The 18,863-nt window shown below is 31.8% G+C and overlaps 1 protein-coding gene across 1 annotated transcript in view; it reads left to right on the top strand.

Annotated features, from left to right (window-relative positions):
- The window catches only part of TppII (Tripeptidyl-peptidase II), a 132,079-nt gene that overhangs the window by 69,847 nt on the left and 43,369 nt on the right, over positions 1-18,863 (top strand). The window contains exons 17-18 of the mRNA XM_075354198.1: positions 6,093-6,327; positions 15,649-15,777. Of these exons, the coding sequence (XP_075210313.1) occupies positions 6,093-6,327; positions 15,649-15,777 (364 nt within the window). The remainder of the gene's footprint in view (positions 1-6,092; positions 6,328-15,648; positions 15,778-18,863) is intronic.

The raw sequence follows: 18,863 nt of genomic DNA, 5'->3' as shown, positions 1-18,863 counted from the left end.
AATCAAAACATCTTTTATGGTTTTATAGTGCTTTTTCAGTATGAGTGGAATTTTATATAGTCAAATTGTAATAAAAGCATAGTGTAATTGTATTTATAATTATAAAAATAAACACATATATTAAACAGTATTTTACAGTTTTTAAATGAGATATTTTCTCAAGTTTGCTGTACTGAAAAGTATAATATTCATACAGTTTTTATATTCATACACATTTGTGTGTTTAAACTTCTTAAATGTGCTAGTTTTGATTATCAGGCATTCCTGTGCTTCTTCATCAAATTATGAAATTTCCCCACTCTTAACTGATCAAAATTGCTGTTATAATTTCCATGTAAGTTTTCGATAAGATATACTTTCAAAAAACCTTTTACAAAATTTTGTTATTTCATTATTAAAAGCCACTTATTATTTTATGATTTTCTAAATTAACTATGGCTATGCGGTATGGTAAACTGGTGACTATTGCCTCAAATCAAGTATATTTTCATATTTTAATTACAAATCTTTAAAACTGAACTTACATTTGATTTTTATTTCCTTAATTATAGTTTTATATGTTCAGTCAGAATAATTTTATCATAAGAAAGAACAAGTATTAAAAAAATGTACATAATATTTTGATTAACATCAGAATTGCTGGCTTCTGTGGCACTTGTGGTAGCATCTCGGCCTTTCATCCGGAGGTACCGGGTTTGAATCCCACTCAGGCGTGGCATTTTTCATATGGAAAATACCACAAAAAAACAATCAAGAAAAAAATTTTTAATTACAGAAGGTTACCTCAATTGATTTCGGATCTAAATTAAAATTATTCTCCAAAATTAAAATCATAAATTTGGATTTAGCATCCAGTGGTGCTCTGGATAGTCAAATGAAGTATGGAGAATCTCATTTGATGAACTAAATTGAAATTCAATTCATACCTCATCAGTCATCTGAACAAATCAAATTTGAAATTGTAAAATCTGGCTTCAGCCAGAAACATTTTGATCATCAGAACAGACAATTAACCAAACATGGAAAGTCTTCTAACAATAGAATCCACCAACTTGGACACACAACACCAAAGATTCAAGGAAAGACAGCACTTGGATGCGAGGTATCACTTAGAAGATCACAGCAAATCAGAGCCTTGGAAGCCCAACAGAAGATACATGACAAACAATGGACAAATAAAAGACTAAAATTCAACAAACCAAATAAGTTTTTGCAATTTGCAACAAACACTATAAACTCGCTAAAGAAAATCGGCAAACTAAAACACCTAACAGACATGTTGACCAACACAAAATTCTAATAACAGAGCCCTTTAAGAACTATGGAACATGGATCAAGACCCAGTGGAATTGGGGAGGGTATCATATCTGCAAAGAACCTCCAGAAAAAAGCAATGAAAATGTGCTCAATTTGGAATGGGATTCCTGGTCCATAACAATGTAATAAACTCAGTTAAGGATTTCTCATCAAACTCCGCAAGAACAGCAACCCTAACAATTAAAGCAGAAAACAGAATTTACACAATAATTAATATTAGTATTACACTAATACTATTATAATATATTAATATTATAGTATTAGTAATATTAGTGTAATACAAGTGTATAAACACTTGTTTATGACACCTCTCTGGATTCCATAGAAGAATTGCAGACAAGAATTCTAAATGGAATTGAGAGGATTCTTCAGACACCTGGCCTTTGAAGAGTTTGGCAGTCAATGAAAAATGTCTGGATGCATGTATTTTGAAGGAGGACCACCAATTTAAACAGCGACTGTAATTTCTTTTGTTAATATTTTATTATTTGATATGATAATCTATTATTAAATAAATTTTAAAAATAAACAACAGTTTGTTTAAAAACCGTGTCTATAAATTGATGAAAACATTGTGTGAGAAGGTAACACTTGATTGAAAAAGTGTTCCTGATACAGCCTCAAGGGTGTTGCAACTTGCAATACCTTACATTAACTGCATATCAGCCATTTCTAAGTTAGTATAAATATGATTCACATTACCTGCCATGGTGAATAAGATAATGGCAAAAAAGATAATTAATTAACTCGTACAGCACAGGTTATTCACTTGGTCAATAGCAAAAGAAAAACTGGGTACTAGTTTACATTTACAACATTGACTTGTTAATTACAATAATTGTTATTAAGCAATTTAAGTTTTTCTATATTAATATTATAATATTTTGATTTCAGTAATATTTTATTGAACACTATTATTTAATATTTTTAATAACACATCAGTTCTGGCAATGTATTTTTTTCTGAAATGACCCATTCATTATTCCACATATTTCCAACTAATCTTGCAAATATAATACATTGGGAAAGTCACTGTGCAACATGCTTTAGAATTATATGGTGCATTGAGTTCTTTCAGCATTAGGTCGGTTGCCGTGTGGATTCTTTGGTCATTGCTCATTAATAAACCAAGACGTCAGTTATTGAGATGTGATTGAACATGCTTTGTTTTGTTTATTAGAATTGGTAGTTGCGAGAAACATAATGGTTCTTTCGGTAGAGGAACACATCTTTCGTGAAGGTGACTAGTATATTGATTTAATGAAGCACAAATTTTCTGAAAAGTTTCCAAATATTCCTGTTTCTCACCACCTTGCAGTTTGAACTCTTATCGAAAAATTTCAGGCAACAGGTTCTGTTGAAGACCCTGATCGAAGTAGAAGAGCACCTAAAGTAAACAAACAGAAGCCGCCTGATATTTCGGATGCTGAGGCCAAAAACCCACCAAAGTCAATGCATAAGATAGCACAGCAACAAGATATTGAACTTGCTACCGCATATAAAACTATAAGAAAAGAACTAAAAATTTTCCTGTACAAAGTAATTTGTGTCCAAGAACTGAAACCTACAGATCATGCCAAAGACTAAATTATTGTCAATGGTTTAAACATTTTATTGACCATAATTCTGTATATATCATTGACATTACATTTTTTTGCAGATAAAGCGTGATTTCATCTAAGATGGTATATTAATTAACAAAATACAATACTGTGGTTGACACTAATCCCCATGAATTGCACAATGTTTACATAAAGCTAAAATTGGAGTCTGGGTTGGTGTGAGTAGGACACATGTTACGGTTTAGTTTTTTTTATAAATACAGTTAATAGTGATTGTTATTATGCTGTTTTAACAAACTTCATTAGTCAGTTAACAGAAATGAAAATCAATCACCATTGGTTTTAACAAGATTGTTCCACATTGCACACGGCTAACAGGTCAATGATTACAAAATGTCTTTGTGAACAAATCATTTTGAGGGGTTTGTGGCCTTTATAATTGCCTGATTTGATTCCTCCAGATTGCTTTCTGTGGGGGGCAGTGAAACAAGCAGTGTATTGCAATAGATCACATGTGATTGATAAACTAAAAACCACAATAATGGCATATGTAAGAGACATTCCTGTACATCAGCTGGTTAAAGTTTTTGGAAACAAATTGAAAAATGTGCTGCGTTGTATTGATGTTGGAGTTAATATTACTAGTTAATATCCTTCCATTTTTATAAAGTAATGAAGTAAAAATACAAGTAATAATTAGGAAAGTTTTGTCATTACGCTTCCACAATTAAATGCATAGCAACTCTCTGAACGCATGTTAGTTTACAGCGAGAGGTAGAATCACGTTATCATTATACTTATGTTTTTCTCACTATTGTTGAATTCTTGTTAAAAATTAATTTCATGCATACACATTTTTCCATTATTATCAAACTGCATTATTAAAATAAAAATTATCAAACAACTGATAAACAGTTCAAAAAAGATACTAACATAAAGAGTAACTAAAAATTAAAGTATTTGTTTACTGATATAATATGATGGTATTTTTTAACAATTTAAACATTGAATAAGAGCAGCAATAGCAATAATAACAACAACAATAGTACAAACAAATGGCTAAGGGAGACACATTAACCATTACTGAATGTACTGTTAAATTCAAGAAATTTTCAACAATTAAAAAAAAACAGCTGATAAAATTATTTAGCATTAAAACTATATTTATTGTTTTTGTAAATTTATAATTGTCAGCCCATGTAGCTTCATAACCACTATGTTTAGAGAAAAATACAAAGAATAAAAAAGCCTTAAAATATTATTTCGTATCCAAAAATGCAGTAAAAACATGAGGTTTAGATTTGAAATAATGAAGTGGACCCTCCATGTTGAAAAAAGAACAGATTTCAAAAATGGTAATGCTGTATTTTTAATGTAGGAAAATTAACATGAATAATTTTCTTTCGCATAATAAATATTTTTTGCTCTACAAAATCTCAACAAAAGATAAGTAATCCTGGAATTCATCAGTGGATATACAGAGACATAATACATCACTTATTCACAGTTTTCCTCTCCATTATTCAGAACTGTATCAGTATGCCCTGTTTATTACAAATGTTTACAAGAACCTTCCATGTTAGTGTCAGTACAAATCTTAAGAATGTTACAGTAGTTGATAAATTATAATTACTTATGAATGAAAAATTTGCAATAAATACATCAGTTTTGTGGTTTAATAAAATTTAATTTGTGCATTTTGTGGATATTAAGTAGTAATCCATTGTTACTTGAAACCATTCATTCACAACACCAATATCCTATTCACCAGATTGGACGTGTAAAACAGTTCATTATCTGGCCCTGTAACAGCACTGTTGTATAATCCATAAACATGATCAGTATAAATTCTTAAATAGAATTTGGTAAGTCATTTATTTATAAATGTTAACAAACTATTTTAACATATATGTTCCAAATATTTAAATCTGGTGACTGATTTTTATACTAGATATACGAGAAAGATTTCCCAACAAGACATGCTAAAACAAAATTTTTTTAAATCTGTGATATCTAAGTCAAAGTAGTTACTGCAGAAGTAAGAACTTGCCACCTTACTCTCTGCAAAAAAGACAGTGGGAAGCATTGTAATAGATCAGCACTGCGTAATTTTAAAGGAGTGATCAATTTGGTAAAATACAGGACTAAAGTATTAAATGTTATGGAAAATGTTGCGGTGATGAGATTTATTATTTTCATGAAAGTTCTACTGAAGGAGTTGTTAATTTTATGTAGATTTGATAGATATAAAAAAATGTAATAAAAGGACTGCAAAGATTGTCTACAGATAACCTTAACGAAGTTTGTTTTAACAGGACTGTACTATATTAATGAAAAATCATTCTTGAGGGATGCAGGCTACTCAAACTAACCTTACAGGTGCTTGCTTCTACATGAATGATCTTCCCTCGTTATTGATGACTAATGAATGATCTTCACCTTACCTACTAAAATTATGTATTAATACACAGATACATTGACTGTAATCAACTAGTCTTCTCACATGTCAGTTAAGGCCTAGTAAGAAATGATAAGTTAACCTCGAATTATCAGTAAATTGGTGAATGATATGATGATCATTTTCTTTTGATCATATAACCCTGGTTATTACTAATTATTGAAACATAATGAAAGTTGTGTGTATTTTTTCTGTTAATCATTTTTGCCAATCCATAGTAATTCATAGTGTGAATTTGCTATAAAATAATAGATCTCCTAGCATGTTCTCTTAGTCCAGTTTTTTCTAATGCTGGTACCTGTATAACTATTGTTTGTATCACTGGTAAGTTTGAAATGTGTTTTCTTACAGACAACTCCATAGATTATATATCATTTATAATTTTTTTTTTTTATTGTAATTAAATTTTTTCATTATAACTTCTTTGGTTTTTCTGAAAAAAAAAAAAAAAAACTGAATGAAGAATTATATAACTTAATTTAGTTTTAATTTTATGATTTAGAAAAAAATGAGTTCTGAATTTTCCATTAAGATTTGTAAAACATGAACCAGAAAGTTGATAATTTTTTTTATTTAATTAGGAAATGTTTATAGTTAAGTTATCGAATAACTGGTAGTGAAACCGATAAACTTTTATCAAAACAGGTTTTTTATCTTTGTTTTACGCTGCTTTCCATTGAAATTAACATTTCTAGAGCATTTTTTTCTAATTTTAGTAATTAACAGTTTCAATAAATTAAAAAATTTATTTACAGGCCTAGTGACTCTAAAATTTCTCCTTTGGCAACACGTGATGTGATTCCACCATGTAGACAGATCTACCAAATTATTTTGACTTACCCTTTCCATATTGGAAAAGCTACTGAAGTTACACCGAATTGCTCACTTCTTAGTCCATTCCTTTATGAATCTGAGTATGAATCACAACTTTGGCTACTATATGACAGCAATAAACAATTTCTGGCAGCTGGAGATGCCTATCCTTCCAAGGTACTTTATATATATATAAAAGGGTAAGTCAATTATTACCCACTATGTAGTTATAAATTTTATTGCAATACAAATAGGAAACTTACATGTAATCATTTTTCAACATACTCCCCTTGCATTTGAACGCACTTGGTCCATCGTTGCACAAGCTTCCTGATGCCCTCATAAAAGAAGGTTTTCGATTGAGCTGCAAGCCAGGAATGCTCCGCTTCTTTCACTGTTTCGTCCGAGGTAAATCGATGGTCCCTTAATGCCTCTTTGAATGGACCAAACAAGCGGTAGTCAGAAGGGGCAAGATCAGGACTACGGAGGATGAGCCAGTACTTCAAAGTTGAGTTTCTGGAGCATTTCAGCAGTGTGGGCAGCAGGATGTGGATGGGCATTGTCGTGCAACAACACAATACCTTTTGACAGCTGTCCTTGGTGTTTGCTTCAAATTGCAGGCTTCCTCTTGGCAGTAAGCATCTCACTGTAACACGCCCTGTTTATTGTCATGCCCCTTTCTCATAATGCTGCAGTACTGGGCCTTATGTCCCAAAAAACCATAAGCATCAGTTTTCCTGCGGATGGTTGGGTCTTGAACTTTTTTTTGCAGGGCGAATTTGGATATTTCCATTCCAAACTCTGCTGTTTACTCTCCGGCTCGTAATGATGGATCCGTGTTTCATCACCAGTGATGATTCTGTCTAAGAAGATGTCCTGTTCATTACCGTAGCGATCCAAATGTTTTTGACAGATGTCCAAGCGTGTTTGTTTATGCAACTGTGTGAGTTGTTTTGGGACCCATCTTGCACAGACTTTATGAAACTCAAGTCTGTAGTGGATGATTTCGTAGGCAGAACTGTGAATAATTTGTAGATGATGTGCCACTTCATCAATAGTTATTCGTCTGCCTTAAGAAACCATGTCATGTGCACTCTCAATGTTTTCCTCATTTGCGGCGGTAAACGGTCGTCCAACTCCTTCGTCGTGCGTAACACTTGTGGGATAATTTTTTTAATTTTTCAATTAATTCTTAGACACTCTGTTGCAGTAACACGCTGTTCCCATACTGTACTGAAAGTCTTTGATGAATTTCGGCCCCTGATACACCTTCCGACCACAAAAAACAGATCACTGAACGTTGCTCTTCTTTGGTGCAAACAGAAAGCGGAACAGTCATGGTTAACGGCAGGGCAGCGATAATGGAAGTAACCTAGCAGCATCAAACTTGCACAGGCATAACAACAATTAAACCACTCATGTGTCATCTATGCAACACGACAGTACTACCAATGTAAACAAAAATATAACTAAATTGCGGATAATAATTGACTTACCCTCCCTCGTGTGTGTATATATATAATTTTTTTATATTTACTTATTTTTGAATAAAATTAGTTCTAATTTTTTCTTATTGTTGTATGTTTTGTGCATTTATTATTGTATTCTTAAAAAAAATAAAAATTTTTTTTGTTATGATGATTGCTTCCTTGTTTTTACTCTTAGTTTTATACGTACTATCTTACAAGTTGCATTACTATTATTATTTTTTTAAATAATTTATTAAGTTTAATAATAATTTTAAGTATAAATACCTTTTTATTTTAAGTATGAGTCCCTTTCTATTATGCTTGAGTGTATACTTTGATTTAGAGTATAAATCTGTAATTTTTCTATTTGAAGCATGTTTGATAATAAAATGTTTGCATTTCCAAACAATGAGTTTGGAAATGAATCAATTCTTCACAAAAACTTTATCATTACAACTGTATTTATAAAACCTAAATTTACAGATAAAAAAAGAAATGAAAATAACCTTCATTATAAAAATGTTATTAGGTCTGCTCTAAAAAAGCAAATAATGTATAAGAATAAATATGTAACAAGCAAAGAATGATAAAGTAGAAAAAAGGCATCTCAATGAATATTAAAAAATGTCTCAATACTTTTATATATTTTAATCCCACTAAAACACTTTAAATAGTATCATAGTGAATATTAATGTATTTGAGTTGGTAACCAAATACCTTTGTGCCTATCAAGTAAAAAATGTTTGTTGAACATAAATTTAAAAATACTTTCAGATAAAACAAAATTTTTAACATTCTTTGCCCTATTTTACTTCTAACTACCTACCCTTTTTTTATTATCTTTTCTGACTGCATAGGATCACTTTAGTCAGTTCAATTATCTAAGTCTCTTCGATGGGACTGGTTGAACTTTGCGGTCCTTCCAGTATTTTTCATTTTTCCAATCTGTGTGCCCTTTCTAATCTTGAAAATGTTCTTGTGAGTGTGAAGCAAGTGTTTTTGTTGTTTAATTTTATCTTATCTCTGGTGTCTTCTTGTGTAAGGCCAGTTTCCCTCAGATCTTATTTCTCTGATCCATCTGCATCCTGTTTTGTTGTTTTTTGAGTCGAGATTATACTGTATTAGCTGTTTTAGAAGTCTTGAATCTTGCATCCTCATGATATGTTCAAAGAATCCTAGTCTTCTCTTATGCTTGGTATCAGTGAAGGGTCTTACTCTTTGTACAAGACTTTGTTGGGCCCAGTTCACCACTGCCCGACTTTCTGATTCTTTTTATTGATGCAGGTTCTTCCAATTCTTCTTTCAGTTTTCTGGAGTCTGTCTGTTTTTCATTTTTTGTTCAGGTGGAAGAATGTTTCTGCTGCAGAAGTGGCTTCTGGTTTTATATAACTGTGTTGCAGTATCTCATTTTTTCTTTTATTGATGGGTATTTTTTATTGTAAGTGTACCAGGTTAATTTTGAGGTTAGCTTGTTTGTTTCTTCTTATTTGGATCAGGGATTTTTTTTGTTTAGGTTGTTTGTTATTATTTCTCTGAGGTATTTAATTTGGGTTACTATTTTGATTTTATTACCCTTTATGTTTATTTCTTTTAATTGAGTTGGTTTTTGGGACATAATTTCAGTTTTTTCAAATGATATTTTGAGACCAATTTTATTTGCATGTTTTGAAGTTTTAATATTTGTGATTTAGCTTTGTTGATGTTGTTTGCTAGCAGTGCCAAGTCGTTGGCAAAACCAAGATAGTTTGTTTTGATTTTTCGATGTATTTTTACTTTTGGGGGGCACCTTTTGAGCCACTCTTTCATTACCATTTCTAGAGCTCAATTGAATAATAACAGTTAGAGCCCATCGTCTTAGTACAGTCCTGTTTTGATCTCAAATGGTTCAGAGAGCTCACCTCTGAATTTTACCTTCAACTTAGTATTTGTGAGGGTCAGTTTTATCATATTTTGTGAGGATCTCTGTTTCTTCTCCTGTTGTAATCCATTATTAGCTTTAGACTCATGATCTGGTCTGAAACCTCCACGGTATTCTAGTTATTACTTTAGTTGTGAACTGATTCTGTTGAAGATGATACAGGAAAGAATTTTGTATGTTGTGTGTAGGATTGTGATTCCCCTGTCATTATTTGGGCGTGTTTTGTCCCCTTTTTTGTATAGCGGATGGGGCTGTTGTCCAATGCTCTGGTAGTTTTTCTTTGATCCAGATATTGACAAGCTGTTGATTAAGGACAATTTTTGCTGATCTCCCTGCATGTTTCCAGATCTCTACAAATGTCTGATCTCCTGCTGCTTTGTAATTCTTTATCTCACCCACTGCTTGGTAGATTTCTTTTATTGTAGGAGAGTTGATGTTTTCTTTTTATGATGGTGTAGTTATTGAGTGTTGGTGTTGAAGTGTAGGAGTTTTGTTGGATTTTTGCAATTTAGCAGTTTGTTGAAATATTTAGCTAGGTTTCTGTATTGACTTTATTGTTATGGGCCAGTTTACTGTTTTCATTCTTTATTATTAGGGTTGGGGGTTTGTATTTCTGGAACTGATTTTTGAAGGTTTTGTAATAATTTTTCAAATGTGTTTTATTGAATCATTGACTTCAGTATGTCTTTATGGTGTTGTCTTTTTATTCTCCTTAAGGTTTAGGTGGTTTCTTTTCTTTGTTTTACTAGATTTTGGAAGAATGTTTCTGATTTTTAGGATTGGTGAAATAACCATACTTTTGATGTCTTTGTTGCACTGTTTCATTACATATGCTGTTCCACCATTGGTGTTTTTTTACAGGATTTTATTGGGGTTAATTCTTCTAAATTTGTTTAAGGTAGTTGACATCTTCAAGTTTATCTGTGATTGTTATTTTTTGGTAATTTTCGTTCTTGATTAGTTGGGTAGGGTCCATTATTCTTTTAATTTTTTAGGGGTTTGGTATTGTTGCTTTTCTTTGGGAAGTAAATTTAATTTTAGTTTTGACTACAAAGTCGTCTGAGCCTGTGGCTACTTCTTGGAGGACTTTTACATTGTAGGTCTCGTGGTGGTGTTTATCCATGAAGACATGGTCTGGTTGCCATTCTCCTTTAGTGAGTCTCTTATCTGTTTTTATTTGTTTTCTTTTGGGCAGGCCATTTATTGATGATGTTGCAATATCTTCTTTCTCTGCCTAGTTGAGTATTGAAGTCTCTGATTAGTTGTTTAACAAGGTTTTTGGGGATGTTATTTATGGTCAAATCGAGTACATCCCAGACTTTTCTATTTTTTACAGTCTTTTGCAGAGTTATAAAACTAGTCAGTGCATGGGCATTTATTGTAGTGTAGATTTTATTAGATGGTTTTAGGATGAGTGTTGAGATTCTTGGGGATTGTGACTTGAATTCTTGCATGGAGTTTATTATCTTGAGGCTTGTTATATTAAAAAAGCCTGTTCCAAACTGTGGGCATTTTCCATCGCTCTCTTCCCAGGTGTACCTTTGTAGAGCCTTGAGATTTCATGGTGTCCTGGTCAGTGTTTCTTATTTTCTGCAGACTCATGATGAGAAATCTGCATGAGCAAATTTACATTGTGTGAAAATGTAGGTGATTTGCTTTGATTTGATTTTGGACTTTGTATTTTTCTTGTTCGTGTATGTAGTGTTGAGGCATTCCAATGCTTTCAATTGCGTGTTATTTTTTAAAGTGGCAGCCCACTATATCCGAATGCTGCCTTCTCTAAAATCTGGTGTTGCTTGGTTCAGATGGTGAGTATTCCTTACAAGACCTTTCATGATTGTCAAGGAATCACCTGTGGTGGGACTAGGTCCTGAGTTACAACTCTAGATGTGGTCTAGTGTGATGTGATTTGATGATAAATGAAGCTGTGAAGTTTGTTTAGATACAGTTCACCAGACAAACTTTTATTTGTTCTGGACAAACTTTTTTACATCCAGGTGCACCTCGTGGAGGGTCAATCGACATTTGTTAAAGTTAATTTGGAGAAAAGTTGCAAAGTCTGATCCTAAACATTACACCCTATCTACTCTTTATTAACTATTTATTATTTTACTTTGTATGTAATAAAATTCATAACAAAATATTGTAACACTTAGAATTTTCTACAAGAGTTACTTCATCATAAGAACAAAATATGTAGCTTATTATGTTTAACCAAATTGTACATTGCACAAATATTGGATCATAATATTGAATAGAAATACACTAAATATAAATTTTTAAATAAACTAGAGTACTAAACAAATGTACATAACTTGTCTGTATATGCACGTGGTAGGTAAGATACATTTTTGGATTAGTTTGTGTGCTTACTGCTTATAAACAGGTGCGGCAGCATAATTTTCTGATGAAGGGTCAATAAAACCAAAGATGTTATAGGTATCTTGTAATTATTTTTTCACTATATGCTGCTACTTTACACTGTTTTAAAAATTGTAACCAACAAGTGGCACCCCCCCATTGGCGATATACAGATTTACCATAATTCAGAAGCATCGGTCGACTTTCCAGTATAGCAAGGATATGTTGGCTATTTCTTGGCAAACCTTCAGTTCATCAAGGGTCCTTGGACGATCAGTGTACACGAGGGATTTCAGATACTCCCATAAAAATAGTCACAAGAGGCTAAATCAGTTGATCACACGGGCCACTGAAGATCGCCCCTCAAAAAGATCAGGCGCTCAGGTAAGTTTTCCTGTAAAACTTGCATTGCAGTTGACACCATGTAAGCTGTGGCTCCATCCTGCTGAAACCACACATCCCCCAACATCCATTTCATCAAGCTTTGGAAAAAAAAGGGCAGCTGCATGCCGAGTGCTGAGGAGATTGCATAAAAGACTGCCTTGATGCTTTGGGTTGATCTCACGGACCATTCCCCTGATCTTCTCTTTTCAACACTCCCATTTCTCCTGAATGTGTTTGCCCATGTAACAATTGATTGCCAACCAGGAACACAAGCTCAGATGGCAATCCGAGCAGAATGCTTGCAGGTGGCAACGATTGAGCAACCATTAGAAAAGTAAGCCTCTGTGGTAAATGCGTCACCGCATTCTTGGTACTGAAGTGGAAGGGAGAAAAAGCTTCCGACCCACGTGTTCAAATGAGACCATCCACACCCTCTAATGGCCAAACCTTGCTTCCTGGCACCTAATTCAAATTAGCAAATTATGCTGCCATACCTTGTACTATATGAATAAATTTTTTTTTCTGTTGTACTTCTCTAAAGGCCACTTTTCAGATTTTTCTATGAATTAAGTTGTTAATGTTTATTTATTTATTTTTTTAATTAGTTTGTTAATGATACTGTATACAAGCAAAGTTTATGTACATTATAATAAATAAAGAAAATAATAAGCAAAAACTACTGAATAAATTACCCCTAAATTTTCAAATGCAGTATTTTTTTATTACATAATTCTTACATAAGAATTGAAAAATATATCCAAAATAAAATTAAAATAATACACTTAAATAATGTAAAAAAAAATTTGTTTATATTTCTGAAGGGAAAAACTTTCAAATGCAGAGAATTATTGACAAAACTCCGTAATAAAAACATGCATCATAAAATTTAGTTTCTGAATAAATGCAGAAATAAAATAATTTTTTAGAACTGCTACTGTACAATATACCATGATTACACATTAAGAAAAATCAAATAAAGAAAATCATGTAATTGATTAACTGAATAAAAACTAAATATTACAGTATTAATTATTTTATGATTAAAAAAGAAATATATGTCATTTATAACACTAATGACACTTCTACCATCCTATTACAAATAAAAAATGTAGGTGAAATAAGAAATTCTTATTTTCTTTTTTGAGAAAATAAGAAATTGTATTGAGTCTTAAGCCAATACAATATATGAAAAGGGTGAATTTCAAGAAAGACAAGTCAGTAAGAGCTCTCTTTGTTAACAAAAACTAAATGTGCTGTGTAACAAAATGTGCCCTTTAGAATTACTAAGAAAAGTTTATATCGCTTTAAAATTGATGATAAACTAACAAAAACATATACAGATTAGTCCAAAAAAATGTACTCGCTAGTTGCTAGTCCATATCTCATGTCAAATTTGACTTGATGTGACAATTTTTGGCACTGAGAGAGGGGTTATGGTATGTTTTTGAAATGACCACCAGCAGCTTCCATACAACGCCCATTGTGCCAAACTGCACACTGAACCACGGCTGTTAGTGTATCTGGCGTAATGGCAGCACATGACTACGATTTTTTAATGTAGCTTGTCAATTGTTGCTTTTTTTTCGGTACACATCATTCTTGACAATCCCACAGAGGTAGAAGTCCAAAGGTGTCTTATCAGGTGGTGAGGTGGGTACTCAACAACACCTCTGTGGTCCACCCGTCATCCTGGTAGAGTTTTATCAAGCTGAAACTTGACATCTTGTTGGTAGTGAGATGGGACTCTTGTCTTATTACACGTAAAATAGTTAATCACTGTACAGGTTTTGGATGGCAGGTAAAGTCCTTGTCTGAAACATATCAAGATGTGCCTCACCAGTTACTATGGTACCTTCAGAGAAAAAGGGACCAGTCAAACCACACACTGATGATAAACAACCTCCCAGTAGAATCACTGCCTTGTCCACATGAGTGTGAGGATTTTGAGGAGCCCAGTAGACACAATTGTGGCGGTTCACAGTACTGTTACGTTTGAATTGCGGCTCATTAGTCCACACAAACTTCCCTGTAAATTCCTCATCCCTGCCAACCATGTGCTGAAACCACTCCATCCTTCGATCTGGGTCGTTCTCATTCATTGCATGTAGCAGTCTGGAATGAACACTTTCCACTTTGCACTCTTCATAATTCATCTTACGCTTGACCGGCTCACCCCACTTTCACATGCTCCCTGGTTCTCTGATTTTTGCAGTGATCAGACACCACAGCAATGGACGTTGGACTTGTAGCTGTTTGTGGTCGGCCGGATCTTTCCTTTTGCACATCTTTAACAGTTCTGACGGTTTCAAATTTATCACGAATGCGAGCAATTTTTCAACATGTTGGTGGCGGTACGATAAGCAAACCTCAGCCATTGTTGCTACTCAACTGTCTTCTGCTGCACTGGCTCGTTCCACCACCCACTACCCACACATGCGTGGCATAAATTGCTAGCTTTATCTACCATGACAAATCTAATACCTTACACTACACTACACATTAGATGAGTGAGTGTAATTCATTTTATTTAGATATTATGTTATTACAAACACTTGAGTACATTTTTTTTGGACCCTTCTGTATATATCAAGTTAGTCAGTGGCTGTTAATGTCGATAATCATTGTTAATAGAAATAGTGATTGTTAATTAACATCCATAGCACAAAACATGTTAAACCTTCTTTTCTATTCTTCATAGAAGATTTAGTTTGTTACCTTGTCAATATCAACTACTTTGTCTAACAGCCGTTATCAAAAGCTTCAATGCTCTTTGGATCCGTTATAAAAGTTAAGTTTCACTTCCAAAAGATCAGCCCACACAATTCTTCATTATTGCTTTTCCTAGCTCCTTTTTGATAAATATATCTTCAACTGAAGAGACTTTTCTCTTTATGTAGATTCGATTTAATTTGACATATTATATTTAATCAATATCGTTTTCATTTCACCTAAATATTGTCATGTTGCTACAAAGTAAATAATTTTCATATTATACTCATCACTGAAAGTCATTTCTTTTTCTTCTAATGTTGGTACAAGAAATTCTTTTCATATTCAGCATGGAATCTTTGGGGACTGGATTTGATATGTTGAAAGCTAATGTTTTAGTTTTTTATAGTTATATAGTTATCATTGTTTTATAAACTTATGTAGAAAAATTTGTCCAATTTTAACATTGTATGATATTGTTGCTGGTTTTATAATAATACTTATATATACATTATTACATAGTTATTTTCAAGTATATAATTATACTAAATTATTTAGTATAATAAACTGTTTTATTATACTATATAATTATTATTTATTATATTTTATATTATTAAATGTATAAATAAGTAATGCTTCTATTTTTTTATTTTTCAGTATAATGTAAAATTGGAGAAAGGTGATTATACATTAAAGTTACAAGTACGACATGAAAGGAAAGACCTACTAGAAAAACTGAATGACCTTCCTATGTTGCTGAGCCAGAAACTACCCTCTCAGATATCTGTGAGCATATACATTAACTTTTTTTAATTTTATTTTTAGAAATATTATATGTATAAATATAAGAGAAAATTCAACTTTATCAACTTGCATACAGAATATGAAGATGACACTTAAAAAGTCTGCAGTGGATGGCAGCACCTATTCAAATAAAAACAATGGGAATACATAAATCCATACAGTACTGTAATATTGGCTAGCCATGACACATTTAATTTTTATTAAAAAAAAGTTCTAAATGTGACTTTTTAAAAATGAAAATAAGAAAAAAATGTTTAATTTTTAACTTTCAATTTTAATTTTATAAAAAAATTAAATTACATATATTATCAAAAAATTTTTATATATATTTTAAATGTCTTCGAGTTTAATATGTATTTTTATATAAAAATTAAAAAAAACAAAAATTACAACTGAAGATGTGGGTTGCCACAAAAACGCTATTGTAAAGTTACAAAAAAATAAGGTAAGTGGCATCTTATTTACTTTTTACTTTCTATATATATATATATGGATCAAATTGGATTATATGTACAGTATATTAGTACAGTGGGATATGGGTCTTGAAAAGATTGACTTTAGAAAAATCATACATAATAATATGTACAACATAAACAAAACTTCTTTTTATTTGCATGGTGGTATTATTAGTAGTTATCTAGATTTATTTTTGTAATTTTTTTAAGATAAGGTTTACATTCATAATAATTAAAAAAATTATTGTGTAAACGTAAATCAGATTTGTTAAATATCATTGAGATAATCCATAATATTTGTAAAATGAAAATTTCATTTTGCGTAACTTTAATTACTGCAAAAACAGGTTTTATAGAAAATGAATGGGTCAAACTAAACAAGGAAATTATCAAAGCAGGAAAAAAATTACTGATGGTCAGTAATAAGTTATAAAAGCTGAAAAGCATAGTTTGAAATGTTTTATGTGAATGAAAAAGTTCTTTCAAAAAAGTTTGACGTGGGTTAAAGAAAGTTAGTGAACATTCCAGAGAGAAGTGAAACATAAGGAAGTCGTATCGTAAGTGCAGAGAGAAAGCCACTGTTATTAGAAAGTAAAGGAGCTAAAGGTGTTTAGAATAGATAGATGAATTATGCAGAATGTAAAAGCTACTTGATAACTTGTTAAAGGAAGAAAAAAAACAATTGATAATTGAAAAGAGATTCAGTTGCAAGGTCTGAATTTGATGAATGATTGAATGAATTTAAATAAAGTAGTATATGCAGATTATTTGAATTACAATTCTTTATTGGCTGTATTTAGTGCAGTTTAGGTAAAACAGGATAAAACAAGCTTAAAAGTTAGTATTCAGAATATCAAAATGTATTAATTGTAGAAGTGATCTCAAATTTAAAAAAAATATGACATTATTGCAGTCCTAAAGAAAGCAGAAAGACATTTGCAAAAGTTACTGCAGTCTAACTTTGATGTCTAATATATCCAAAATATTAATTTATAAAGAAATGGAAATTATACTAGTTGAAAACTAATTTGAGTTTTGAAAAATCATGAGTACAAGGGAAATAAGTTAACTGTGATTAATCTTGGAAGGGGGGCTAAAGAAAATGTAGTTTGCCTGCTTGGAATTTAAAGATTTACAGAAAACATTCAATTATGTCAAATGGGATCATCTTCTTTTTTTTAATTTTAATGATTGATAAGTATAATAATTAAAAATCTTAAGCAAATTATTTTTTTTAAATTCTTTCTAAGCATTCCTTCTTTACATTAGACCTAACAAAAGTATATCTTACTCTGTTCTTTCATGATTAATTGTAAGAAGAGTTATTAAAATAACACTATAAAAAACCATGTCTCAAGGCAGTAAACTTGTATTATTATTATTATTTCCCCATTGCACACCCTGGTAACAGGCAGGATTTTATCTACAGTGGATATACTTCTGTGACCAAGGCTGTAGATTATGTATATACATCTCTGGCGACTACCTTAAATACAATTCTGGCTGTAGCCAGTAGTGTAGCTCTCTGCAATGCTTCGACAATGCAATTTTTTTTCATTACTTTATTCAAGCTTGTGATCTAGTTTGACATGTGTTGCTGATATCACAACTGGTGTAGTAGCTACTGAGTTCACCTGCTTTTGGTTCTTGATTCTCTATTGCCAGATTCTTGTATTTTCCTTCTTTTTTTCTGTCGCCTTCTTGATGCTTGATGTGTTGGACACAGCTATATCAATTAGGAGTGCTTTCTTTTCATACACTGTTATATCTGGTCTATTTGCTGTCGCTGTTTTTATTATCATTTTGACTTGCTCATTTTCTATTACATTTTCAAATTTGACATATTATATTTAATCAATATTGTTTTCATTTCACCTAAATATTGTCATGTTGCTACAAAGTAAATAAATAGTTTAGATGATGTGTTAATAATTTTCATATTGTACTCATCACTGAAAGTCATTTCTTTTTCTTCTAATGTTGGTACAAGAAATTCTTTTCATATTCAGTATGGAATCTTTGGGGACTGGATTTGATATGTTGAAAGCTAATGTTTTAGTTTTTATAGTTATATAGTTATCACTGTTTTATTAACTTATGTCTTTCGACATACTCTCCTTGGGCTAACTTTTTCCACTATACGGATTATATGTTGGATCGTTTCTGGTTTATTCATGCATAGTCTGCATTTGTCATCTTTCTCTTTGGCTATATACTTTTTATAGTTATTTGTGCTAATAACACAATATTATCCTGATCTTCAATTGCCGTTACGAAATCTTCAGTTTCTGGAACAGTATTCCCTTCTTTGGCTACATTAACAACACAGCTTTATTTATTCCTTCTGATTTCCACAGGGTATCACCCGTGCAGGCTTTTCTACTTCCATACTTGGACTTTTTCTGCCATCATTTCTTGATTCCATATTGATGCATGTGCTGTTAGTTCTGTACTGAGGTCTAGTGGTGTATAACCCTTTTATACTTCTTTTATTGTTTTATGTAGTACTGACTCTTGGCTTCTTCGTGAAAATATTTTTTTTAGTCCATAGACTAGTTGAGTGTGCAGGTTTACTAAATTAATTATTCCTTAAGTCGGTTATTATTATTATTT

Source organism: Lycorma delicatula, chromosome 1 (genome assembly GCF_047948215.1).
Source record: "Lycorma delicatula isolate Av1 chromosome 1, ASM4794821v1, whole genome shotgun sequence".
Classification (NCBI taxonomy): Eukaryota; Metazoa; Arthropoda; class Insecta; order Hemiptera; family Fulgoridae; genus Lycorma; species Lycorma delicatula.
The sequence above is the reverse complement of the archived record's forward strand: the minus strand, read 5'-3'. Positions and strand labels throughout refer to the sequence as shown.